This window comes from Cetorhinus maximus, chromosome 1, assembly GCF_964194155.1.
Source record: "Cetorhinus maximus chromosome 1, sCetMax3.hap1.1, whole genome shotgun sequence".
NCBI lineage: Eukaryota > Metazoa > Chordata > Chondrichthyes > Lamniformes > Cetorhinidae > Cetorhinus > Cetorhinus maximus.
Genome location: NC_135879.1, coordinates 1,243,478 through 1,270,340, shown reverse-complemented (window position 1 = coordinate 1,270,340; position 26,863 = coordinate 1,243,478). Strand labels below are relative to the sequence as shown.

The window sequence follows — 26,863 nt, the reverse complement described above, 5'->3', positions numbered from 1 at the left end:
ATCCAGGGAAGAGAAGTATTACTTCACATATCTCATAATTTGTTCGAAAAAGGTGTATTTTCAGAGGACTGGCGGATGACAAATGTGATTCCTATATTTAAGAAGGAAGACAGAACATGTCCAGGGAATTATAAATTAGTCATCTTAACATTGGTGGTATCAAAAATATTAAAGAAGAGAATAGAACATATAAAAAAAAATATAATAACGAATGGTCAGCAATGGTCACAAATGGAAAATTTTGCTTGACCTAACTTATTGACTTTTTTTTAAAGGAGTTAACAGAGAATAGACAATGGCAATGTATTGGATGTAACTGGAGGCACTGGAGAGGGTGCAGAGGAGATTTACAAGGATGATATCAGAAATGCATGGGTTTACGTAAGAGGAAAGGATCGACAGGTGGGGTCACTTTTCTCTTGAAAAAAGGTCAAGGGGTGACCTAATAGAGATGTTTAAAATTATGAAAGCATTTGATAGCATGCAGAGAGAAAGAGAGAGAGAGAGCACAAGAGAGCGAGCGAGAGAGAATGTTTCCACTTGTGGGAAAGAACATAACTAGAGGCCTTCTGCCAGCAGAAACAGCCGGACCTGTGAGGGGCACCTCTACTCGGGCAGCGGATAAATAGAGGGCGAGGCACGGGGCCTTCACTCGCCTTCTGGGAGTGGAGACAGCTGGACCTGTGAGGGGCACCTCTATTTGGGCAGCGGGTTAAGTTTGAAATAATCTTAACAGGACTGGGGCTGATATACTCACAGGGAGATTTGTTAGTGCTGCTGGGGTGGGTTTAAACTAGCTTGTCAGGGGGGTGGGAACCTGAGGGGTGGCCCAAATTGGAAGTATGTAAAGTTGACACCAGGAAGTAGTAGTGAGACTAGAAGGCAGGAGAAACAAAGCAGTGGCATTGAATATGCTTCGAATGTGGAATGATGTCAAAAAGACAAGCCAAGGGCACTCTACCTGAATGTGCAACATTCACAAGAAGGTAGATGATCTAAAGGCACAAATAGAGGTAAACAGGTATGATATAATTGTCATTACGGAGACATGGCTGCACGGTGACCAAGACTGGAAACTGAATATTCGAGGATATTCGATGTTTAGGAAGGACAGACAAGAAGGGAAAGGAGGTGGAGTTGAGCTGAGAATAAGGGATGGGATCAGTGCATTAGTAAGGGAGGATCTCAGATTGGAAGAACAATGTGTGGAATCTGTTTGGATGGAGCTAAGAAACAACAAAGGGCAGCAGACATTGGTTGGAGTTGTTTATAGGCCACCAAATAGTAATGGTAATGTGGGGGATGGTATTAATCAGGAGATGAGAGAAGCATGTAGCATGGGCAATACAGTAATCATGGGTGACTTCAATCTGCATATAGACTGGGTAAACCAATTGCACATTAATGCTGTGGAAGATGAGTTTCTGGAGTGTGTTAGGGATGGTTTTCTAGAGCACTATGCTGGGGAACTGAGTAGAGGACAGGCTATTTTAGATCTAGTATTATGTAACGAAAAAGGGCTGATTAATAATCTTGTTGTAGAAGATCTTGTAGGGATGAGTGACCACAATATGATAGAATTTTACATGGGGCAGAATTTTGCCGTCGGTGAGCAGGGGGTGGGGCCCGCTCATCAACGTGTAAAATGACACAGGATGATGTTGGGTGGAACTCCCGACGTCACTCCGCCCCATTTAAATTTTCAGGAAGGCGGGCCCACAGCAAAATCAGCTGTGCACCTGCCAATGGCCAATTGAGGCCATTGACGAGATCAATTATACAATTAAAGGACCTGCCTGTCCAACCTTAAGGTTGGCGGGCAGGCCAGGAGCCCCAGTAGGCAATAGAAAAAACATGAAACCTCATCCACCGGCGGGATGAGGTTTCATGTAGGGTTTTAAAAAGTTTAATAAACTTATTATGTAAATTATGAACATGTCACATGAGGGGGACATGTTAGGGAATTTTTTTTTTCTATTTTTCATATTTTTAGAAGTGTCAGCGATCTCCCTGAGGCAGCACTTTGCCTCAGGGAGATGTGTGCTCTTTCATGCGCATGCGTGAAAGAGCGCACTCTCGCTTTTGGGGAATACCCCTCTGCCCGCACAGGAAGCACATAGCACTTCCCACCAGACGTCACGCTGGGCAGGCCTTAATTGGCCCGCCCACGTAAAATGGCGGAGGAGCCCGCTTCTTTGGTGGGGATCGGCTCCCCGCCTGCCGGAGATTGGGTCGGGCCCACCCGCCCAACAAGCAGAAAATTCTGCCCATTATGTTTGAAAGTGAGGTAGTTCACTCTGAAGCAAGGGTGTTAAAGTTGAATAAAGGAAATTATGAAGGCATGGGGGACAATTGGCGGAGGTGGATTGGGAAAATACATTAAAAGGTATGACTTACATAGGCAATGGATAGTCTTCAAAGAACTATTACACAGCTTAGAGCGCCTATGCATTCCTTCAAGGTGCAAAAACCCAAAAAAAGTCAGTCAACCGTGGCTGACAAAGGAAGTTAAGGATTGTATAAAATGAAAAGGCTTATGAAGTTGCCAGAAATAGTAGTAAATCTGAGTATTAGGAGATTTTTAAGAATACAGCAAAGAAGGACCAACAAGCTGGTAAAGAAAGGGAGAATAGAATATGAATGCAATCTAGCAAGAAACATAAAAACAGGCTGTAAAAGCTTCTATAGGTATGTAAAAAGGAAGCATTTTGCTAAGACAAATGTGGCTCCATTACAGGCAGAGCCAGGAGAATTCATAATGGGGAATAGAGAAATGGCAGAGAAGCTAAATGATTACTTTGTGTCTGTTTTCACTGAGGAAGATACAGGAAATCTCCAAGATTTAATAATAAGGAGTTGAAGGAAATTAGTATAAGAAAGAAGGTTGTTTTGGAGAAATTAATAGGACTGAAACTTGATAAGTCCCCAGGACCTGATATTCTGCATCCCAGAGTGTTAAAAGAAGTTGCTTCGGAGATAGTGGATGCATTGGTGATCATTTTCCAAAATTCGATAGATTCTGGAATGGTTCCTGATGATTGGAAGGTAGCAAATGTCACCCCATTATTTAAGAAGGGAGAGAGAGAGAAAACAGGAAACTACAGACCTGTTAGCCTTACATCAGTAGTAGGGAAAATGCTGGAATCAATTATAAAGGATGTGACAAATAGATACTTGGATAATCATGATCTGATTTGGCATAGTCAGCATGGATTTGCAAATGGGAAATCACGTTTGACAAACTTGTTGGAGTTTTTTGAGGATGTTACTAACAACTTTGATAAAGGAGAGTCGATAGATGTAGTATATTTGGATTTTCAGAGGCTTTTGATAAAGTCCTCCACAAGAGGTTGATTAGAAAAATAAAAGCACATGGGATAGATATGGAGGCAATATACTGGCGTGGATTAAGGATTGGCTAACAGACATAAAACAGAGAATAGGAATAGACGGGTCATTCTTGCGTTGGCAGGCTTTCACTAGTGGGGTACCATAAGGATCAGTACTTGGGCCCCAGCTGTTCACAATATACATCAATGGTTTGGATGTGGGGCCAAATGTAATATTTCCAAGTTCGCAGATGATACAAAGCTAGGCTTTGTGTGCTGTGAGGATGTGTGTTGTGAGGAAGATGTAAAGTGGCTACAGGAGGATTTGGACAGACTTAGTGAGTGGGAAAGAATATGATAGATGGAATATAATGTGGAAAAATCATAGGTTATCCACTTTGGTAGAAGGAACAGATGTGCAGAGTATTTCCTAAATGGTAAGAGATTAGAAAGCGTAAATGTACCGAGAGACCTGGGTGTCCTTGCCCATAAGTCACTGAAGGCTAACATGCAGGTGCAGCAAGCCATTAGGAAGGCTAATGGAATGTTAGCCTTTATCACAAGAGGATCTGAGTACAGGAGTAGTGAAGTCTTGCTTCAATTGTATAGAAGCTTGGTTAGACTGCACTTGGAGTACTGTGTGTAGTTTTAGTTCCCTTACCTCAAAGGATATTATTGCCATAGAGAGAGTGCAACAAAGGTTCACCAGACTTGTTCCAGGGATGGTGGGACTGTCTTATGAAGAGATATTGGGGAAACTGGGCCTGTATCCTCTAGAGTTTCGAAGAATGAGACGTGATCTCATTGAAACCTACAAAATACTTTAAAAAGTAGACAGGGTAGATGTAGGAAGACGTTTCCCCTAGTTGGGGAGTCTAGAACCAGGGGGAACAATTTCAAAATAAGGGAGAAGCCACTTAGGACCGAGATGAGGAGAAATTTCTTTCCTCAAGAGGGTTGTGAATCTTGGGAATTCTCTACCCCAGAGGGCCGTGGAAGCTCCATATTGAGTATGTTTAAGGTTCAGATTGGTAGATTTCTGATTAACAATAACGTAAAGTGTTATGGGGATAGTGTGGGTAAAAGGCATTGAAGTGTTCGATCAGCGATGATCGTACTAAGTGGCGGAGCAGGCTCGACGGGCTCAATGGCCTTCTCCTGTTCCTACATTCCTAATATAACATAGACACCAAGAAATCCAATAGGGGATTCAGAAGAAACTTCTTTACCCAAAGAGTAGTGAGAATGTGGAACTTGCTACCATAGGGAGTGGTTGAAGTGAATAGTATAGATGCTTTTAAGGATAAATTAACTGCCATATGACGTTGGATCGAATAGAGGGTTACGATATGTTCATATGAGGGTAAATGGTAGAAAGTTTGAGTGGAGCATAAACAGCATCATGCACTGGCTGAGCCAAATGTCCTGTTTCTGTGCTGTAAATCCTATGTAATATCGCATTGATTTGGTTCTGGGAAATAAAGTGGGGAAAATAACAAATTAAAGAATAGGAAAACAGCAATCGTAATGTAGTCAGGTTCAATGTAAGAATAGGAAAGCACAGTTATATCAAAAGATAAGATTGCTGGACTGAAAAGGCCAAGTTTACTAAGATGAAAAGAAATCTTTATCCCAAAATAACTGAGCTCAATACTTGGCAAAAAGAATAGTGAGTCAGCAGTGGAGAATTTTCAAAGATGAAACAATGCTTACAAGAGATAGATTGAAAGGGGTACATTGAAGAGTTCTATAGATAAATAGAGAGATTAAAACTACACAAATTGAAAAGAGAAGCATTATGATGAGGTTGGAACAAATATAATTCAAGAAAATCATAAGGTGTGTAAGAAGCGAAGATAAGGAGGTGAAGGGGATTATGAAAAAGGTCAGGAGATAATATACAAGGAAATGGGAAGGGCTTTCAAATAAGCCTATTAAAAAGTAAAATAATAAGAATTAGGAGAACAATCTGGTTGTGGATAATGAAAATACCAGCATTAATCTTAATTAGTTATTTTGAAAGTTTCTACAAATGACGGTGGAAGTGAGAAATTAGTTGTACTAGGAAGAGTACAGGGCACAGCTGTTAACCATTAATGTCGAAAAGAAATTAGTCATTTTATTTTTGCAGGACCAATGGTATGGAGTGTGGGACTAGCTGGATTGGCTCTTTGCAAAGAGTTAACATTGACTTGATAGGCCTAAAGGTCTTGTACTATTCTCTGGATAAGTTGTCAGGCCACTGAAGGCATCCATCTTAGGCTGTTGAAGGAAGTCAGAGAGGAGGTAGCAGAGGTTCTAATTTATAATTTTTCAATCCCTCTCAGATAGGTACATTTTGCCAGTAAACTAGAGCGTTTCCAGTATAACATCTCTGTTCAAGAAAGGATAATAGGAAAAATTGAGGAACCATATATCAGTTAGTGTAACATCACTAAAAACAAATTTCATAACTTGAGATAAAATTAGAAATGCTTGGAATAATTAAGGACAGCACAGATTCATTATAGGCAAAGTGTCAAATTTAATGGAATTTTTTGAAGAAACTGACTGGGTAGAACAAAGGTGGATCCGGCATTGACCCATGGAGTAGACCATTTCTAACTCTTTACCGTCCAACAGACATTCACTTTAATTCTGTCTAATTTCTGTCAACCAACTGTTGTAACTCACTCTGGAGTTTAGTAACCAGCCTCTTGTAAAATGCCTTATTGTGCCTTCTAAAAATTATCTACTGCATTCATCCTATCTACCCATAGATAATTTTTAGAAGGCACAATAAGGCATTTTACAAGAGGCTGGTTACTAAACTCCAGAGTGAGTTACAACAGTTGGTTGACAGAAATTAGACAGAATTAAAGTGAATGTCTGTTGGACAGTAAAGAGTTAGAAATGGTCTACTCCATGGGTCAATGCCGGATCCACCTTTGTTCTCAATATATTGAGATAATTTGGACAAGGGAACGCGGATCATATCAAAAAAATCTGAAAGCATCATAAACATACAAAAATATTGATTTTGCCAAAAGGACTGTCCTTCATGTGTGAACCCAAGAAGTGATCAAACTATGTGACAATTAGGTATCACAGCTAAATCCGGTTGTCTATTCATTGAAGTCCTAGTTTTGTATTTTCCTCTTCCCAGACCAGAAACATTGTGGTTACTCTGATTAAGATCAACCAATTCAGTGCAGATCAAGGATCAGACCTAGGACTATATGGTTCAGTACCACATCACTTAGCCAGTGCAATAACTAAAAACTAAATGGACTATAATGAACTTGAGTGTCATTATTTGGTTTTAGATGAACAAAATGGAGGTGAGAAACATCCTGTTTATACCTTTGCATCTAGCCCAAGTCCTGCTCGGGTAAGGATAATTGCAAGGGCTATACTTCTCAAGGATGAGGACCACTTGTAGTCAATGTAAATAGCTTCACTGACAACAGGAATATTTCGGAGAACAAATCCAGCAAGCAGCATTCCTAATACATAATTGCAAAGAAAATATGTTACAGATTAAACTGCTACTAGTTAAATTAAATACAAATACATATTTGGAGGATAAACACTGCATTCTGGATCGATGTTTAGAAAAAAAGATATGGCCAACAAAAGCACCACTGTACTGGTGACAGAAAAGTGTGTAAAATGAACAGCTACGTGCAATAAAAATAAAGTCATTTGATTTCAAATAATTACTTCTTCCCCATGTTTTAATCATCACCATGATTCAGGTTAATGCTTTGAAATTAAAGATAGTATTGAAATTGGAAAAAAGTCACACTTCTTCAAAAATCTAACAACTTGATGGCTATATTTTCATCAGTGGCTGGAACTACTGGTTTTTATTATTTTTGTCCTGCTGCAAAATGGAGAACAATATTACAATACATTTAATAAACACACACATTTTATAATTATATATATATTTTTATATACAATATAATGTTAATGTAGGAGTCAATGTGTACAAGTCAGCATGCATTAAAAACTAGACCGTGTAACAAGATTAAACGTTTGCATTTATATAACGCCTTTCACTATTCACTACCATACAACATCCCAAAGCATTTTAGAGCCAATTAAGTACTTTTGAAGTGTAGTCACTGTTGTAAATGTAGGAAATGGAATGCCAATTTGCACAAATCAATATCTTGTTGCTGTTTTCAGGACAATGACCAGATAAATCTGTTCTGAATGTTGGTTGAGGAGTAAATATTGGCCAGGATATTGAGGAGAATGCCCCTTCTTCAAAATAGTTGTGTGAAATATTTTACATTCACCTCAGACAGCAATTAGTTTAATCTTTCATTTGAAAGGTGGCACTTCCAACAGTGCAGCACTTCCTCAAGCAAACACTCAGCTGTCTGCTCTGGGGATATCAAAATTCTTGTCACTATTTGGATAAGAGCTAGGAGTTTTTCCCAACATCCTGAAATACAGATCATCTTTTCGTTCATCAATTTACTACTTGTGAGGCTGTGTGTGAAAATTAGCTTCAGCCTTTGGCAACTACAAAGTTATTAAACTTTAAAGCTGCTGCATTGGTTTAAAGCACTTTGGGAAATGATAATACGCTGTATAAAAGCACGTTCCTTTTCTATGCTGACTTCAGTACAGTCACCCAATATGAACATTTTATTCATTATATCTTCCATTTTCTTACCTAGAAGGCCAGGTAATGGTGGCAAATGAGGAAGTTTGATCATTCCAACAATCTTCCCTCCAAGAACTGCACACACAAACAGAATCAGATTTCCAAACAAATTACCACCAGGAAGGCACTCTGGACCAGTAATTGACCAGACAACTGCCCACAGCAGGATCACCATAATCACTGCAAAACAAGGTGAAAACTGATTAATACAGAGATAAGTCTTTGCAACCTGCAATAAACACTCAACTTGTGATTTTTTCACCTAATTAAAACACTGGTCAACAAAAAAGCAATAAACACACTTCTCTTTGAAATACAACAGGACCATTATTAACAATGACACCAATACCAAGGTCAATTTGTAGTGTCATAGCACTGAGAAACAAACGCATTCATTTTTAATATATGAATATTAAAATCATGAATTGAATGTATTCAAACCAAAATAGAGCAGCTCCTCTGCTCTGTAACTTTTGGCTCCAGCTATTTTTGAATGAGGAGAATAGGGGAGTGGATCTTACAAATGCACCACCTCTTGTCAAAGGTGTGTTTCTGGGAGAGTTCTTGGCTATGGCTACCCTGGGAATTTTGCCAGTCATCAGTTGAGAGCCAGTTACGAATCCATTGAAATCTTCTGAAAGCTCCCAATCCTTTACCAAGCAAAAGTAATCAAACCCTAACAATGAAGGTGTCAAATATGGGAATTGCATCGGGCTCTGTGTCACTATGTCTAAAAATTCTGCTCTGCTGAACTTCCGCCCCACGTTTCTAAATATAATCTGGTCAGCACTGAATCAAATGTGAGCACCTAATCTAAAAAGTGAGGAAACGCATTGGAGCAAAAGTATAATGGCAACATCAGAACCTGAAAAAAAAATTAATGCAATTATCTGGCACACCAAAGGTAGGGAAACCTCTGTTGATATATAAATATGTAAATCATACAGAATATTATGGTGCAGCCTCTATTATTAATGAACACAAACTAATATTCAAATGCATGCATTGGTCTAACCCTTTGTTAATACACTAGCAATGATTCCTTGAGGTGGGCATGCAAATATTCGCCACAGTTTGCCATGATTGTGATGAGTAGGCTTCTCGCCCTGGCTGGTTTTATTCAAAAGGGTGGTTTCATCTACTTCAACCGGTACATCTATATGGTCTGCAGAATTCGCCTTCTCAACAATATCCTGGAACAAGAATACAAAACACAACACCTTTATTAGACAGCTAATCTCTTCTCTTCTAGGAAGGAAAACTTTGAGAGATTATTTATTAAAACTAATAGGATTGTAATCTCCATATATTCCATATAATACAACCAATAGCATTACATTTCTGTGAAATTGTTGGAAAGTATTGGGTGTGGAGCCATAGGTGTGCTCATCAAGATATTGGTTAACATGGACAATAGATATGTTTTTAGTATTGATGTTAACAATTGAGAAGTGGTGGTCAGTTCAGCCACCAAGTAGCCGAAGTGCTTGTTTAAATTGGTGCTGCATCAAAATGGCCAGAATGCTGGCTTGCTAATTCTGGAACCCTACTTGGGGCTAGCTAAAACTCAATTGCAAAATAAAGACTTTACTCTCAGGCCAGCAAACACAAGCAGTCCCTGATGCAGTGAGAGAAGTGCGCACACAATCTGATGAACATCAAGTTAACTCCACTAGTTATTCAACTGAAATATATCATGAATTGGTTATTCCAACCAAAGCATGTTTATAAACCATTTCTGTAATAGGTTAGGATTCTCACTGTGTGCCAATGGAGTGAGCATGGTCCTTGCAAATGAATGTACGTCACTTCTAGAAAGTTTAAATGAGCCATGTTACGAGCGCGACTGGTTATCTTAAACTGGTTGTTAGTGTAACTATTTGTGCACTCAGGATTATTTAGCAAGTGCTGCCCAATAGTTTGCACCAATTGCTACACTAATGGCCAATTTAAGATAATCAGTCGAGCTCGTAACATGGCTCATTTATGCTTGCTAAAAAGCAACATATTCATGTGCAAGAAACTTTTTTTTGCAAATAAAAGGAATACATTTTAGCCTTGTGCCTTTTTTGAATAACCCAGAGGCTTCGGGAGCCAACTGTTCACTGTTGCTTTCTTCATGGCAATGCATCGGCCAGAGTTGACTTGCCAACCAGTCAGCACCCCTTTTCTCCTGTAGCATAAATTGTGATCGCTTGAAATTTGGCATTCTTGCATTTGTCCTGAAGAGAGCAATATGAAAACCTTCGGCAACATGTCTCTCTTTTCAGTATAATTCAAGTTCTATATTACCAAGCGTCTGTTTGTGATTGGTTTCGTTTAACTTTAAAATTCTTGTTTGGGACTGGAATATGATGCTTGCAAATTTAATATGGATTTCAATTGTATGATAATCACTTTTTCCCCAGAGGATCTTTTACTACAGGATTACTGATTAAACCTGTATCATTATGCAAGACTAGATCAAAAATAGCTTTATCTCTAGTTGGTTCCACAACGTATTGTTCCACGAAACTGTCGCAAAACAAACCCATCTTCCAGACAACCTTTGCCAATTTTATTTGTCCAGTGTATATTGACTGGACAAATATACATATTTATATTACATTACACATATATATTGTACGCATGTTGTTATTGTTTATGGTCAAGAATCAGCCTGTTCAGTCACATGAAGACCCAAGGCAGAAATTCATGACCCTGAGTAGATGCCATCCTTGAATCAGGGGTCAGCCAACAACAATAGCTTATGGTTTTACTGAAGTGACACTATAAAAACTTCATTTTTCACATTTTTACAGTATTTTCTATTCACTAATGCTAACAAAAAAGAAAATCTATCCTCTAGGGTATAATACGTATTTGATTTAATATGCTGCCAATCTCCATTGGACATTGTGTGCAAACAGCTGCACATATAGCACAATACTGACTGTGCTAAATCTATTATTTTAGACCAGTGTTATTAACACGTACACTAAACCAAGAGAGAATCATTGAGAAAAGAGCCACTGGGGAAGTTCGGTGAGCACAGTCACTTTAATATTTTGTTTCGGTCCACTGAGTAGTGCGCTATACAAGGCTATACAGTGGATTCCACTCAAAGGTAGGCAAAAGTTTGTCTGGTTAGGTAAACCAGACAAACAGCAACATGCTAATAATACCCATAGCACCCATTGGTTTGTCTGGGCAAATGAACAGATCTTGTGCATATTTTGATAATTTGGTGTGTTATTATGGCATGTCTGAGGTTACCTTTGAACTACTGCATACGCCTTTGGTCAAAAGGTGGTACAGCTACTGGATTCACATAAGAGCAGAGATTGGTTGCAGAACTTGAACTCAAAATTTTAATGGCAGATGTCATAATTGAGATAGTTTTCATGGAAAAAAGATTAGGACGCATGATCACAGTCATGTTAAAATGTGACAAGAATAGGTGTGGTGAATAAGATTGGTGAGCTACAAGCACAAAAAGCAGTGTGGGAATATGATGTTGAGATAATAAAAGAAACATGGCTTAAAATGGCACTGGGCGTTTATAGAGTGTTCAGAAAAGATAGGGAAGGAAAAAAAAGATGGGCTGGCAATACTGACATTGCAGTATGAAAATTGGGGATGTCCTTGAGGGGGCAAGGGCAGAATCCATTTGGTTAGAGTTAAGAAGCAAAAAAGATAGGATCATACTATTTGGGGCGTTCCAAATAGTGAGAGACAGATGGAGGAACAAATCTGTAGGGAATCATAGAGATGCGCAAGAACTATTGAAACATAAAATCCTGGGGAGACTTGACAGGGTGAATGTGGAAAGGATATTTCCTCTTGTGGGAGGATCTAGAACTTGGGGTCACTGTTTCAAAATAAGGAGTCGCCCATTTAGGACAGAGACGAGGAAAACAATTCTCTCTCAGAGGGTTGTGAAACTTTGGAATTCTCTTCCTCAAAAAGGTGGTTGAGGCAGAGTCCTTGAATATCATTAAGACAGAGGTAGATAGGTTCCTGATAAGCAAGGGGGTGAAAGGTTATCGGGGGCAGGCACAATATGAGGTTAAAACCAGATCAGCCATGATCTTACTGAATGGCAGAGCAGGCTTAAGGGGCCAAGTGGCCTACTCCTGCTCCTAATTCGTATGTTCGTATGGCGATACTGGGGGACTTTAATTACTCTAACATTATCCCATCAGGGCTTGTTAAAGGGTAAGGAAGGGGAGGGATTTCTGTTCAGGCTTATGGGCTTCATAAATAGAGAGTGCTTCACTTGAAAGGAATGTTTGGGCCCTCGGATGGTGAGGAGGGAGGGGGTAAAAGGGAAGGTGTTGCACCTTCTGCGATTGCATGGGAAGGTGCCATGTGAAGGAGATGTGGCGTTGGGAGAGATGGAGGAGTGGACCAGGGCGTCCCAGAGGGAACGATCCTTACAAAATGCTGACGGGGGGGTGGGGGGAAGATGCGTTTGGTGGTGGCATCATGCTGGAGTTGGTGGAAATGGTGGAGGATGATCCTTTGAACGTGGAGGCTGGTGGGGTGAAAAGTGAGGACAATGGGGACCCTATCATGGTTCTGGGAGGGAGGGGAACGTGTGAGGGCAGAGGCGTGGGATACGGGTCAGACATGGTTGAGGGCCCTGTCAACCACAAGTAGGGGGGAAACCTCGGTTAAGGAAGAAGGAAGATATGCCAGAAGCGTCATTTTGGAAAGTGGCATCATGGAACAGATGCAGCGGAGGTGAAGGAACTGAGAGGTTGGGATGGAGTCCTTACAGGAAGCAGGATGTGAGAAGCTCTAGTCGAGGTAGCTATGGGAGGCAGTGGGCTTGTAATGAATATTGGTGGACAGTCTATCACCAGAAATGGAGACAGAGAGGTCAAGGAAGGGAAGGGAAAAGTCAGTGATGGACCATGTGAAAATGATGGAGGGGTGGAAATTGGAAGCAAAATTGATAAATTTTGCCAGGTCCAGACAAGAGCATGAAGCAGCACCAAAACAGTCATCAATGCACCGAATAAAGAGTTGTGGGAGGGGGCCTGAGGAGGACTGGAACAAGGAATTTTCCACATACCCCATAAAGAGACAGACATAACTGGTGCCCATACCCATATATGGAAGAAGTGAGACAAGTTTAGGGAGAAATTGTTCAGTGAGAGAACAAGTTCAGCCAGACGGAGGAGAGTGGTGGTGGTAGGTGATTGTTCAGGCCTCTGTTTAGGCCTCTGTTTAAGGAAGAAGCGGAGAGCCCTCAGGCCATCCTGGTGGGGGATGGAGGTGTAGAGGGATTGGACGTCCATGGTGAAGAGGTGGTGGTTATGACCAGGGAACTGGAAATTGTTGTCATGACATAGGGCATCAGAGGAATCGCCGGTGTAGGTGGGAAGAGACTGGACATGGGGAGACAGAATGGAGTAAAGATAGGAAGAAATGAGTTCCATGAGGCAGGAACAGGCTGACATGATCTGTCTACCTGGACAGCCCGGTTTGTGGATTTTGGGAAGGAGGTAGATGGGGGCTGTCTGGCGATGGGAGACTATGAGGTTGGAAGCTGTGGAGGGAAGACCTTCAGAGGAGAGGAGGTCAGTGACAGTCCTGGAAACAATGGCTTGATGTTAGGTGGTGGGGTCATGGTCCGGGGGAGGTAGGAAGAGGTGTCTGAGAGTTGGAGCTCAGCATCTGTGAGGTAGGGGTCAGTACGCCAGACAACAACAGCACCACCCTTATCGGCAGGTTTGATAACAAAGTCAGAGTTAGATCTGAGAGAATGGAGTGCAGCAAGTTCAGAAGGAGACAGGTTAGAGTGGGTGAGAGGAGCAGAGAAATTGAGACAGTCGATGTCACGTCAATGAAAAGATCGAGAGCAGGTAAGAGGCCAGAGGGAGGGGTCCAGGTGGAGGGAGAATGCTGGAGGTGGGTGAAAGGATCCGTTGAACAGGGGCAGGACTCCTGCACAATGAAGTGAGCACGGAGATGAAGGCGGCGGAAGAAGAGCTCAGCATCATGCCAAGCCCGAAATTCATTGAGGTGAGGGTGTAAGGGTATGAAACTGAGTCCTTTGCTGAGTACAGAATGTTCAGCATCAGAGAGGGGAAGGTCAGAGGATATGATGAATACACGGCAAGGGCTGGGATTACTAGACGGGATGGGGTTGGGGGACAGGAAGAGGTGGAGGGTCCTGGATGGGCGTTGGTATCAATAAGTTGTTGGTGCTTGCGTTCCTTGGCATTTGAAAGGAAGAGTAAAAGCTTCTTGTTAAGGCATCAGATTAGACGAAGAATAAAACGAAACTGGGGACAAGGACAGCTTGTAGATGAGTCGGTACTGCTGGAGAGAGAGGTTGATTGTGTTAATATGGCGATGCATGGCACTGAGTGTGGATCTGAGGATGCAACGAGAACAGCAGTCAGAGGAGCATTTTATGTCCCGGAGATACCTGTAATCCTGGGTGGATTCGAAACATGAGGGATGGAACTTCAGTTGGAATCCACGTGGGGTAAGTTGGAGGTGGAGACAGTCGCTGAGGAAGGAGATATGGCTGTGAAAGCGAGTTTTGGTAAACACCTTGTCAAACACCAGGAGGGAAATGGAAAGCAATGAGGGTGAACAGGGCAAAAGAGGCAAACGGAAATCCTGTCAGAGAGAAGAGCAGTACTTCTTCAAGGTAGCAACAGAGTTGCTTAGAGAAGAATTGCTTAAAGCAAAGTTGGGTGGTTTATCTGGTTTGAAATAGGATTGAAGGTCAGAGTTAAAATTTAAGTATTGACAATTGATTTATGGATCATTAAGAAAAATGGAACAAAGTCGGGGTTGGTGTACGAAATTGAGTTTTATTTTGTTGGAATTTCACCTGCATTTAATCACTGTCCTATGGAAATTACAAGATGTTGTGTTGCAAATGCAAAACAAATGACAAAAAAGCATTGTGGTGCAATAGATGGGTTCGATGTACTAAATCCCATTGCAAGTTTTATGTTCTAAAGTTTCTCTGATCATTCAGGTCTCCTGCAATTTACATATATTGCATTGGACAGCATTTATTGCTCTTGTTCATGGGGCATTTTAAGAGTCAACCACATTGCTGTGGATCTGGGGGTCACCAGGTAAAGACAACAGATTTCTTTCCCTAAAGGACATTAGTAAACAAGATAGGCTTTTATGATAATCAGCAATGGTTTCATTGCCATCATCAGGCTTTTAATTCCAGATTTTTACTGAATTCAAATTTCACCATCTGCTGTGGTGGGATTCGAACCCTGGGTCTCTGGAATACCACCAGTCCAGTCCAGTGACAATACCACTATGCCACCGCCATGTACCTTATCAATATTACTGTACAATGTAAACCACTTAAAGCGATTTTCTGAGCCCAGTGCTGATCAGATGTACCCTTGAAGATCTGATCTGACAGGTATATGATGGCCAATGCAATCAGCAAATCAGGTTTGAAAGATTCTAGATATGATGGATTAATGTTGAAATAGTGCATTACTGCAATCTATACAATGCAGGAGGGCTGGAAACTTAGGCCAGGACAGGCTGCATGACACCTGTTAGCATGTACAAAACTTGTCTGCACAGATCAATGAACTTTGCACACCTGTTAAAGTATTTGAATTTGGCAGACATTAATATCCAGAAAAATCAGGTGTAAATGGAATTCACCCTATTCAATCTATAAATTGGTCACGCCTGATGTGTCAGGTTAGAATGACCATTGGACATGTCCTGCTAATCAGGTCTTCAGAAACAAGCCCCCTTTTAAGCAGCTTGCCCGTACTTGAATTTTCTTTTAGTGTGCTCAGTTCAGATATATACAAGGACAAGCAGCTAAACAAGGGGAGTTGCTAGTGATTTTATAGGAAAAAGTATCAATCAGGAGAGAACAAAAATCCTGTAATTGGAAAGGTGTCCCGGAGATAATTCAGAACACACGCAGATACCAAGCTCTTCCAGTGGTGGACTGGGTACAACAGTTAATTGTATTCTGATAATTTTGAACACCGATTGCTGGTGACAACATCAATGTACTTAGCAGAATCAGGTTTGTATTGCAAATGGGGATTTGGTTTTAGAAACAAAAGCAAAAAACTGCGGATGCTGGAAATCCAAAACAAAAATAAAAATACCTGGAAAAACTCAGCAGGTCTGGCAGCATCTGCGGAGAGGAACACAGTTAACATTTCGAGTCCGTGTGACTCTTCAACAGGACTAAGTAAAAATAGAAGAGAGGTGAAATATAAGCTGGTTAAGGGAGGGGGGGAGACAAGTAGAGCTGGATAGAGGGCCAGTGATAGGTGGCGATAACCAAAAGATGTCATAGACAAAAGGACAAAGAGATGTTGAAGGTGGTGATATTATCTAAGGAATGTGCTAATTAAGGGTAGAAAGCAGGACAAGCAAGGTACAGATAGCCCTAGTGGGGGTGGGGTGGGGTGAAGGAATCGAAAAAGGCTAAAAAGTATAGATAAAACAATGGATGGAAATACATTTAAAAATAATGGAAATAGGTGGGAAAAGAAAAATCTATATAAATTATTGGAAAAGGGGGGTATCAGAAAGGGGGTGGGGATGGAGGAGAGAGTTCATGATCTAAAATTGTTGAACTGAATATTCATTCCGGAAGGCTGTAAAGTGCCTAGTCGGAAGATGAGGTGCTGTTCCTCCAGCTTGCGTTGAGCTTCACTGGAACAATGCAGCAGGCCAAGGACGGACATGGAGAGACCAAACGCAGACTGGGTGACCGCTTTGCAGAACACCTTTGGTCTGTCCGCAAACATGACCCAGACCTCCCTGTGCCTTGCCATTTCAACACTCCACCCTGCTCTCATGCCCACATGTCCGTCCTTGGCCTGCTGCATTGTTCCAGTGAAGTTCAACGTAAACTGGAGGAACAGCACCTCATCTTCCGACTAGGCACTTTACAGCCTTCCAGACTGAATATTGAATTCAACAATTTTAGATCATGAACTCTCTTCCTCCATCCCCACCCCCTTTCCGATCCCCCCCTTTTTTCCCCAATAATTTATATAGATTTTTCTTTTCCCACCTATTTCCATTATTTTTAAATGTATTTCCATCCATTGTTTTATCTCTACCTTTTAGCCTTTTTCGATTCCTTCACCCCACCCCACCCCCACTAGGGCTATCTGTATCTTGCTTGTCCTGCTTTCTACCCTTAATTAGCACATTCCTTACATAATATCACCACTTTCAACACCTCTTTGTCCTTTTGTCTATGACATCTTTTGGCTATCTCCACCTATCACTGGCCCTCCATCCAGCTCTACTTGTCCCACCCCCCCCTTAAACCAGCTTATATTTCACCTGTCTTCTATTTTTACTTGGTTCTGTAGAAGAGTCATACGGACTCGAAACGTTAACTGTGTTCCTCTCCGCAGATGCTGCCAGGCCTGAGTTTTTCCATGTATTTTTATTTTTGTTTTGCTTTTTGAAACAAACCTGGCTTGTCTATAGGAGCTAAAAGCAAATAATGATGCATTGTGCTACAACATCCAATTATGTTAAATGTTTTATGGGGGACAATAAATCTTCAGGGTCTAACCCTTATGTTTTGACTTCTGATATACAGATTAAGAGCTGTTTATAAAGATGTGAAATTCTTCAGAACATTATAGTTCCTAATGGAATAATCAAAGTTTCGAATGCCTCTATGAAGTTAGTGCTACAAAGCTTATTGGAACAGTAATCTAAAAGCCACAAACATCAGTTATGCAGAGATTACATTTAAGGTTCATGAGAACTGCTTCATTCTCAAAATCAATGAACAAGAGTATGCGATAAAGTCCCCTTTGCTATGTGAGTAAAACGGTTTGTGTTGAGAAGTTTATTAGCTCTTGGGTGTGTTGCTAGTTTAAGCAATGGATGCAGAAAATCTTATGAATTGAGCGAGTGGTTTTATCTGCTTGGCAGAAATGTAATATTAGGAAGCACACTAAACATAAAAAGTGATAGTGTGAGGATATTAAATCTATTTGTTAAACAGATATCCAGCAGTGGGCTCCAAAGCAACAATTAAGCCAATTACTGTAAATACCAGCCAAACCAGAAAAATTAATTCCTGAATTCAATGTGGCAATTGAGCACAAAATTTGCTCCATTTTAAAAATTTAAACAGCCATTTCTTCTAAATCAACTATGCATTTTGCCAGGAGGATCATTATTTTTAGAGGCTGAACCAACTGGCCACTAAGTACATTTAAAAAATTATAAAATTTAAGACAATTAAAATTATTTGAAATAAGCCCAATAACATAGGAATGTGAAGGCTTCAAAATTATGCTGAATAATCTCCCCCAACCAAATATTTTTACATATACACTCCCACTTACACATACCTGTGGTTCTGTCATTATTTTCAGGGTTGCCTGAGGAGTTTTGTCTTCATTTGTAGCATTATTTAAGTGTTCAATAGCTTTGTTTGCCATGTTGAATAAACTGGAAGAGGAGGAAAAGGATGTAAAAGACAAAATTATCACAACAGCAGCATTCCAGGACTGTGTGCATCCCAAGAAATTTTAATTTTTTTGACACATTTTGTAATAGCTTTTCTACCATTTAGAAACATAATGTGATTCAGTATTTTAACCAAAAATAATTTACTTCTCAATGGTTTATGCAATTATGAGTCACAATTAATCCTTGATTTTTGCATCAATAGATGGTACTACGTGAGTATATTACAACAGACAAACAGATAAGCGGGTGCCCTAGCTGAATGGAATAATACAAGAACAAGAGATAGGAACAGGAGTAGACCATATGGCCCATCTGCTTTGTCATTCAATACAACCATGGCTGACATTGGACTTCACTTTCTTGTATGCTCCTCATATCCCTCAATTCCCTTAGACCAAAAATCTGTCTGTCCCAGTCTTAAATATAATCAAGAATGGGGCACCCACAACCCTCTGGGATAGAGGATTTCAAGGTTAACAACCCTTTGAGTGAAGAAATTTCTCATGATCCTAGATGATTGTCCCCTTATCCAACACTGTGGCCCGATGTTCTAGATGCCCCAGCACAGGGAAATAATCTCCGTTTACTCTGTCAAGACCCTTCAGAATCTTAAACAAAAACAGAAACAGAAATACCTGGAAAAACTCAGCAGGTCTGGCAGCATCGGCGGAGAAGAGCACAGTTGAGGTTTCGAGTCCTCATGACCCTTCAACAGAACTAAGTAAAAATAGGAAAGGGGTGAAATATAAGCTGGTTTTGTGGAGGGGGGGAGGAGGTTGCTGGGACAAGCAGCCAGTGATAGGACGAGATTACCAAAAGATGTCACAGACAAAAGAACAAAGAGGTGTTGAAGGTGGTGATATTATCTAAAGGAATGTGCTAATTAAGAGTGGAGAGCAGGACAAGCAAGGTACAGATAGCTCTAGTGGGGGTGGGGTGAAATAAGACTAAAAGGTCATAAAAGGTATACATAAACGATGGGTGGAAATACATTTAAAAATAATGGAAATAGGTGGTAAAAGAAAAATCTATATAAATTATTGGAAAAAATAAAAAGGAGGGGGAAGAAACGGAAAGGGGGTGGGGATGGAGGAGAGAGTTCAAGATCTAAAATTGTTGAACTCAATATTCAGTCCGGAAGGCTGTAAAGTGCCTAGTCGGAAGATGAGGTGCTGTTCCCCCAGTTTGCGTTGAGCTTCACTGGAACAATGCAGCAAGCCAAGGACAGACATGCGGGCAAGAGAGCAGGTTGAAATGGCAAGCGACAGGGAGGTGTGGGTCATGCTTGTGGACAGACCGAAGGTGTTCTGCAAAGCGGTCACCCAGTCTGCATTTGGTCTCTCCAATGTAGAGGAAACCGTATTGGGAGCAACTAATGCAGTAGACTAAGTTGAGGGAAGTGCAAGTGAAATGCTGCTTCACTTGAAAGGAGTGTTTGGGCACTTGGATGGTGAGGAGAGGGGCGTGATGGAGGAGTGGACCAGGGTGTCATGGAGGGAATGATCCCTACGGAATGCCGCCCAGGGGGGGTGAGGGGAAGATGTGTTTGGTGGTGGCATCATGCTGGAGTTGGCAGAAATGGCGGAGGATGGTCCTTTGAATGCGGAGGCTGGTGGGGTGATAAGTGAGGACAAGGGGGACCCTATCATGGTTCTGGGAGGGAGGAGAAGGCGTGAGGGCGGATGCGCAGGAGATGGGCCGGACACGGTTGAGGGCCCTGTCAACCACCGTGGGTGGAAAACCTCAGTTAAGGAAGATGGAAGACATGGCAGAGGAACTGTTTTTGAAAGTGGCATCATCAGAACAGATGCGACGGAGGTGAAGGAACTGAGAGAATGGGATGGAGTCCTTACAGGAAGTGGGGTGTGAGGAGCTGTAGTCGAGGTAGCTGTGGGAGTCGGTAGGCTTGTAATGGATATTGGTGGACAGTCTATCACCAGAAATTGAGACTGAGAGGTCAAGGAAGGGAAGGGAACTGTCAGAGATGGACCATGTGAAAATGATGGAGGGGTGGAGATTGGAAGCAAACTTAATAAATTTTTCCAGGTCCCGACGAGAGCATGAAGCAGCACCGAAGTAATCATCGATGTACCGCAGAAAGAGTTGTGGGAGGGGGCCGGAGTAGGACTGGAACAAAGAATGTTCCACATACCCCATAAAGAGACAGGCATACCTGGGGCCCATGCAGGTACCCATAGCCGCACCTTTTATTATCCCTTCAGAATCTTGTACGTTTCAATGAGTTCACCTCTCATTCTTCTAAACTTCAGAGAATATAGACTCAGTTTATTCAGCCTTTCATCAAAGAACAACCTTCTCATCCCAGGAGCTAATCTAGCAAACCTTTGCTATACTGTCTTCCAATGAACCATAGAAAAGTTACAGCACAGAAGAGGCCATTCAGCCCATTGTGTCTGCACCAGCCAAAGAGAAAAAAAAACTAGCTGCTTATTTTTACCCCACTTTCCAGCACCTGGTCGGTAGCCTTGCAAGTTACAGAGCTTCAGATGCAGATCCAAGTACCTTTAAATAATTTGAGCGTTCCAGCCTCAACCGCCAATTTAGGCAGTGAATTCCAGACACCCACCACCCTCTGGGTGAAACAGTTTTTCCTCATGTCCCCTCTAATTCTTCTACAAATCACCATAAGTCTATGCTCCCTAGTAACTGACCCCTCAGCTAGGGGAAACAGGTCTTTCCTGTCTACTCTATCTAGGCCCCTCAATCTTGTACACCTCAATTAGGTCACCCCTCAGCCTCCTATATTATTCTAAGGAAAACAACCCTAGCCCATCCAATATTTCTTCATAGGTGCAATTTTTGAGCCCTGGCAACATTCTTGTAAATCTCCTCTGTACTCTCTCCAGAGCAATTATGTGCTTCCTGTAATATTGTGACCAAAACTCTACACAAAATTCCAGCTGTGGCCTAACTAGCGTTTTATACAGTTCCATCATTACATCCCTGCTTTTGCAAGTATATCCTCTCTTAAATATGGAGACCAAAATTGCACACAATAGGTTTGGATCATAATGATCAGCTGGCTTTACAAAGTAATCAGATGAACACAATAGAGTATTTTATACAAAAAGAATACAACAGTGTTGTGTACATTTGCAGTGTTCAAGTGGAGAAAGACTTATTGCACCTCAAATTAAGAAACAAATGACACAGTCAATACCTTATAGCAGAAGGGCACTAAGTAAGCTTTTAAATGTTTTTGAATTATCAATTGCCATTTCCAATGCATGCTCTACACAACTCTAGCTCATGAAGATACTCATATCAATTCACAAAGACACTGCACCCCACCCAATTCCCTGACATCCACACACTAATTCATCTAACATCCTTCCCTTTCACTCATATACACAAACAACCTATCCAACTCCCCACCCTTTCATACGGACTGTACTCCATCAACTCCTCACCCTTTCATATTAACACTGTACCCCATCCAATCCCCACCAGACACCGCACCCCATCAATCCCCTATGCTTCTACAGAAACCTTCTCTGCCCTTGCGGTTCACAGTGGCAACTCCTCTCCCTTAGCAACCTAGTTAAGCAGATATTCTCAATTATTGCTGGCACTTGTCTTCCTCACCTGTCTCAATGCACCACTCACAGCTACTCTTTTCTATCTTCCCTTCTTTTACTATCTATTTACACTTTCCATTTACCTCCCCTTCATTGCTATTGATCTTACTCTCTCCTGCCCATCCATTTCCCTCTTTGTCATTCCCTCTTGATCCTCCAACCCTTCCACTGCCTCAGGCATTACCCTCTCCTGGAAATTAAGAATAAAAATCTCAGTTATCAAATTATTGCACTTTTTAATTCATAAAAAGCTCAACGATTCTGTTATTTAACGCGAGTCTTAATAACTTTATCAGCCTTTTCCCAGATCGAAAATACAACAAATTAGCAATGCTGCATTTGCGCAGGGGAAAATGTAGCACAGAATGCTGCAAAATGCAAATAACGTGCAAAACTACTGAAAAATAGAAAAACATTTCAGATGAGAGCTGTTAAACCAAGGCCTTCGTAGGTAGATGTACGGCATTACATCAGAGGTGCTCTCCCCGCTGTCCTGTCCAACAATTATCCTTCAATCAACAAAAGGAATGATGATGGTCTGGTCATTTATCTCATTCCTGTTTACAGGACCTTGCTGTTTACAAATGGATTGCCATATTTTCCTATATTACAGCAGAGAATACTTATCAAAAAAGTAATTGAATGGTTAAAGTGCTTCTATATGTCCTGAGGCCCCAAATTTAGGCCAGGTGAAACCATCATACCCACCCCACCCAGTACATGTATGACATTGGTTCATCCATTTCCTTCAAAGCTGAAGGCAAAAGTACATAAACATTTGGCCTCAACAAAAATGTCACAGTTCTAAATAGTTTCTAAAGTAAAACACTGGTTTTTATACAAGAGAGAGAGAGAAAAAGAGAAAAAGGGTAACACTGAGAAAAAGGTGTGGAGAATAAACTAACTTTTTATTTTCTTAAAAATACAAAAGGCTCATTGCCGGGTTATTTAGAATGGACTCACTCCAAAGGTAAGAAAACACACGCTCATACAAATAGAAATGATTACAGGCAATATAAGGTAACACCTTAAAATTGCCCATGACACAGTGGAAACACAGAGTGGAAGGAAGCCAGGGATGGTGCATCCTAAATAAAGCGTAAACTAAGCTAGACGAACAGAGAAAGGACATTTGTACGTTGTGTGAAAGACAATTAAGTTATACAATTATTTTAATTTTTTTTTGCAATAGATCCTCGGTAGCATATTTATTTAGCAAATGCTGAATTTAAGGCAATCAGTCCGCCACTTAGTCTGTAGAGGGAACAATCCTAAGTAATGTGCAGCACTGTTTGTGTCTTTCCACAAGTGCATAAGGGGCTTGTACTGAGGCCCCAGAGGGGCCCTGACTTGTCCTGAACCTGTTTATCAAGGATCACTCCTGCCATGTTACAGCAAAGCCTGCCATTCAACAGGTGAGGTTTGTCACAAGCAGCTTATTAGTGACTTCCTGTGTTTTCCATTCCTTAGTCTAAAGGATGTCTGCTGGTAGACCTTGCTCAGGGAGAATACTCCATTTGGGGTGTTGAGATGGAAGGCAGGCAGTAGGTGGTTTGAATATATCACTGTGAAATGGTAAGTGAGGTGCATCATGGATGTTTTCAACCAGCTTGTGGGTTTTCGTCAGTCAGCGGATGTGTGGAGGAGTGATGTTTGCGAGGGAAGGACGCCAGGGGAGTGGTGTTATGATGTGCATTGTTGCATTCAATCAAGTGTCAACAAGATGTGTGTGTGATGACCTGTGCCAGACAGGTGCACAGTATTCTGCTGCGGAGTATGATGGGGCAAGTGCTCAGGTCCCAGGGTGTTGTGGCAGCTGCACCCATGTAGATCCATCAAATTTGGTTGATAAGTTGTTTCTGGTTTTGACCTTTGCTGCCATTTTCTTCAGATGTTCCCGAAAGGACAGAGTCCTCTCTAGAGTCACTCCCAGGTATGTCGGGTTGGGATCAAGCTTTCGTCTCTGACCATCCATGTAAATATGTAATTCTTTTTTTAGCACATACCCTCAATATAGTTTTAAAGGAATTCAGTGTAAGTCGCCATGTGCTGCTGCACAGCCCAATGGCACAAAGGGATAGGGAGTGAAATGAGAACACTGGTTTATTTGTGTTGTGATACATTAATTGATGTCACAGCAGTGGAGCTCCTACATTCTTTACCACATTTCCAGATTATTCTTCTAGACATTACCATCTCAGGTTTAGCATTGCTTGCCATGATCATAAACACATCTCAGGTCTCCTAATTAGTAGTGCACTTGCTCTTGAATGTTCTTGCTAAGGTGACATGCAGGCTTTGAACCAATAATTGGTTTTACGTACAAATGGTAGATGAATGAAAATACACAGTTTAACATGGTAAAATATATAAAAGCAAAAAACTGCGGATGCTGGAAATCCAAAACAAAAACAGACATACCTGGAAAAACTCAGCAGGTCTGACAGCATCTGCAGAGAGGAACACAGTTAACGTTTCGAGTCCGTATGACTCTTCAACAGAACTAAGGAAAAATAGAAAAGAGGTGTAATATAAGCTGGTTTAAGGCGGGGTGGGACAGGTAGGGCTGGATAGAGGGTCAGCGATAGGTGGAGATAACCAAAAGATGTCATAGACAAAAGGACAAAGAGGTGTTGAAGGTGGTGATATTATCCAAGGAATGTGATAATAGGTGACATTAAGGGTAGAAAGCAGGATGAGCAAGGTACAGATAGCCCCAGTGGGGGTGGGGTGGGGGGAAGGGATCGAAATAGGCTAAAAAGCAGAGCTAAAACAATGGATGGAAATACATTTAAAAGTAATGGAAATAGGTGGGAAAAGAAAAATCTATATAAATTATTGGAAAAAAGTGGGGGGATGGTGGAGAGAGTTCATGATCTAAAATTGTTGAACTCAATATTCAGTCCGGAGGCTGTAAAGTGCCTAGTCGGAAGATGAGGTGCTGTTCCTCCAGTTTGCGTTGAGCTTCACTGGAACAATGCAGCAGGCCAAGGATGGACATGTGGGCATGAGAGCAGGGTGGAGTGTTGAAATGGCAAGCGACAGGGAGGTCTGGGTCATGTTTGCAGACAGACCGAAGGTGTTCCGCAAAGCGGTCACCCAGTCTGTGTTTGGTCTCTCCCAATTTAGTGGAAACTGCATTGGGAGCAGCGAATGCAGTTTCCTCTACATTGGAGAGACCAAACGCAGACTGGGTGACCGCTTTGCAGAACACCTTCGGTCTGTCCGCAAGCATCACCCAGACCTCCCTGTCGCTTGCCATTTCAACACTCCACCCTGCTCTCATGCCCGTCCTTGCTCTGCTACATTGTTCCAGTGAAGCTCAACGCAAACTGGAGGAACAGCACCTCATCTTCCGACTAGGCACTATACAGCCTTCTGGACTGAATATTGAGTTCAACAATTTTAGATCATGAACTCTCTCCTCCATCCCCACCCCCTTTCCGATCCCCCCTTTTTTCCAATAATTTATATAGATTTTTCTTTTCCCACCTATTTCCACTATTTTTAAATGTATTTCCATCCATTGTTTTATTGCTACCTTTTAGCCTATTTCGATCCCTTCCCCCCACCCCACCAGGGCTATCTGTACCTTGCTTATCCTGCTTTCTACCCTTAATGTTACCTATTATCACATTCCTTAGATAATATCACCACCTTCAACACCTCTTTGTCCTTTTGTCTATGACATCTTTTGGTTATCTCCACCTATCACAGACCCTCTATCCAGCTCTACCTGTCCCACCCCCCCTTAAACCAGCTTATATTTCACCTCTTTTCAATTTTTCCTTAGTTCTGTTGAAGAGTCATACGGACTCGAAACGTTAACTGTGTTCCTCTCTGCAGATGCTGTCAGACCTGCTGAGTTTTTCCAGGTATTTCTGTTTATGTTATGGTAAAATATATGTTATATATTGAAAAGAAATATACAATAATGGATTACCTTTTCTCTTAACATGGATCTTTAACCAGAAGTCTATTTACTGCAAACTCTAGCCTCACTAGCTAGTCCAGTAACAACTTAAAACACATCCTTACAGCTGCTGGCTGCAAGATTCCTACAACAGACTGATTAACGAAAACCTGCTGTGGTCCGTTACCATAATCTTGATATGGCAAGTATCTGACCAGAACCCTGCCTACTTTTCAAAAGATTCAAGAAACAACTGTCAATTTAAGTGACTGCCCCAAGCTGGTGGTGATTCTGTGCTCTGCGACCAGGTGGCTTGTGAATACTCCATGGAGCCTGGAACAATGTAGCAACTAAGTGCATTTCTTGATTACCCAAGTGCCATTGACAGGTTATCAATTGTTTGGAATGTTGTGGTGTGCCAGGATGGGTGGATTGAATAAAACAACACCTTAATCAGCAAGCCACCTCAAAATATTTTGAAAAACAATGTAGGCAATATCTTTGACAATTGCATGAAATATGCTGGAATTCAAATAATGTTCCCCTAGGTTAATTAACTAATTAGCACTTCAGACTATTATTGCGTGGGCCATAATAAAACATACATCTTGTGGAGACCTTTCCCAGACACCCCGTCTGTTCTAAACTGGAAGTTTTATGCTGACAATGTGCTTTGTGAGATGATCGATATTAACCTCTTGCATGCTGATTTTATGAAAAATAAGTTAAAAATTCAACATGGGCAAAATGTATGTTTTTGTCAAAGGATTTTTGTAATGAAATCGGAGAATAAAAGACCATTACAGGTGATTAATGACAGAGAAGTTTAAAGATAATAAATCCATCACTAGTCTATGCTAGCAAATGCATAAAGGCTATTTTGCAGAAATGACAGTGG

The 26,863-nt window shown here is 41.3% G+C and overlaps 1 protein-coding gene across 3 annotated transcripts in view; it reads right to left on the bottom strand.

The window, feature by feature from the left end:
- Positions 1-26,863, bottom strand: part of LOC144693733 (sodium/hydrogen exchanger 9B2-like) — a 141,372-nt gene that overhangs the window by 43,418 nt on the left and 71,091 nt on the right. For all 3 annotated transcript variants that reach the window (XM_078563725.1, XM_078563814.1, XM_078563896.1), the window contains 4 exons: positions 18,333-18,432; positions 9,005-9,182; positions 7,999-8,169; positions 6,672-6,814 (listed from right to left, as the gene is read on the bottom strand). In XM_078563725.1, coding sequence (XP_078419851.1) covers positions 6,672-6,814; positions 7,999-8,169; positions 9,005-9,182; positions 18,333-18,432 — 592 coding nt within the window. The remainder of the gene's footprint in view (positions 1-6,671; positions 6,815-7,998; positions 8,170-9,004; positions 9,183-18,332; positions 18,433-26,863) is intronic.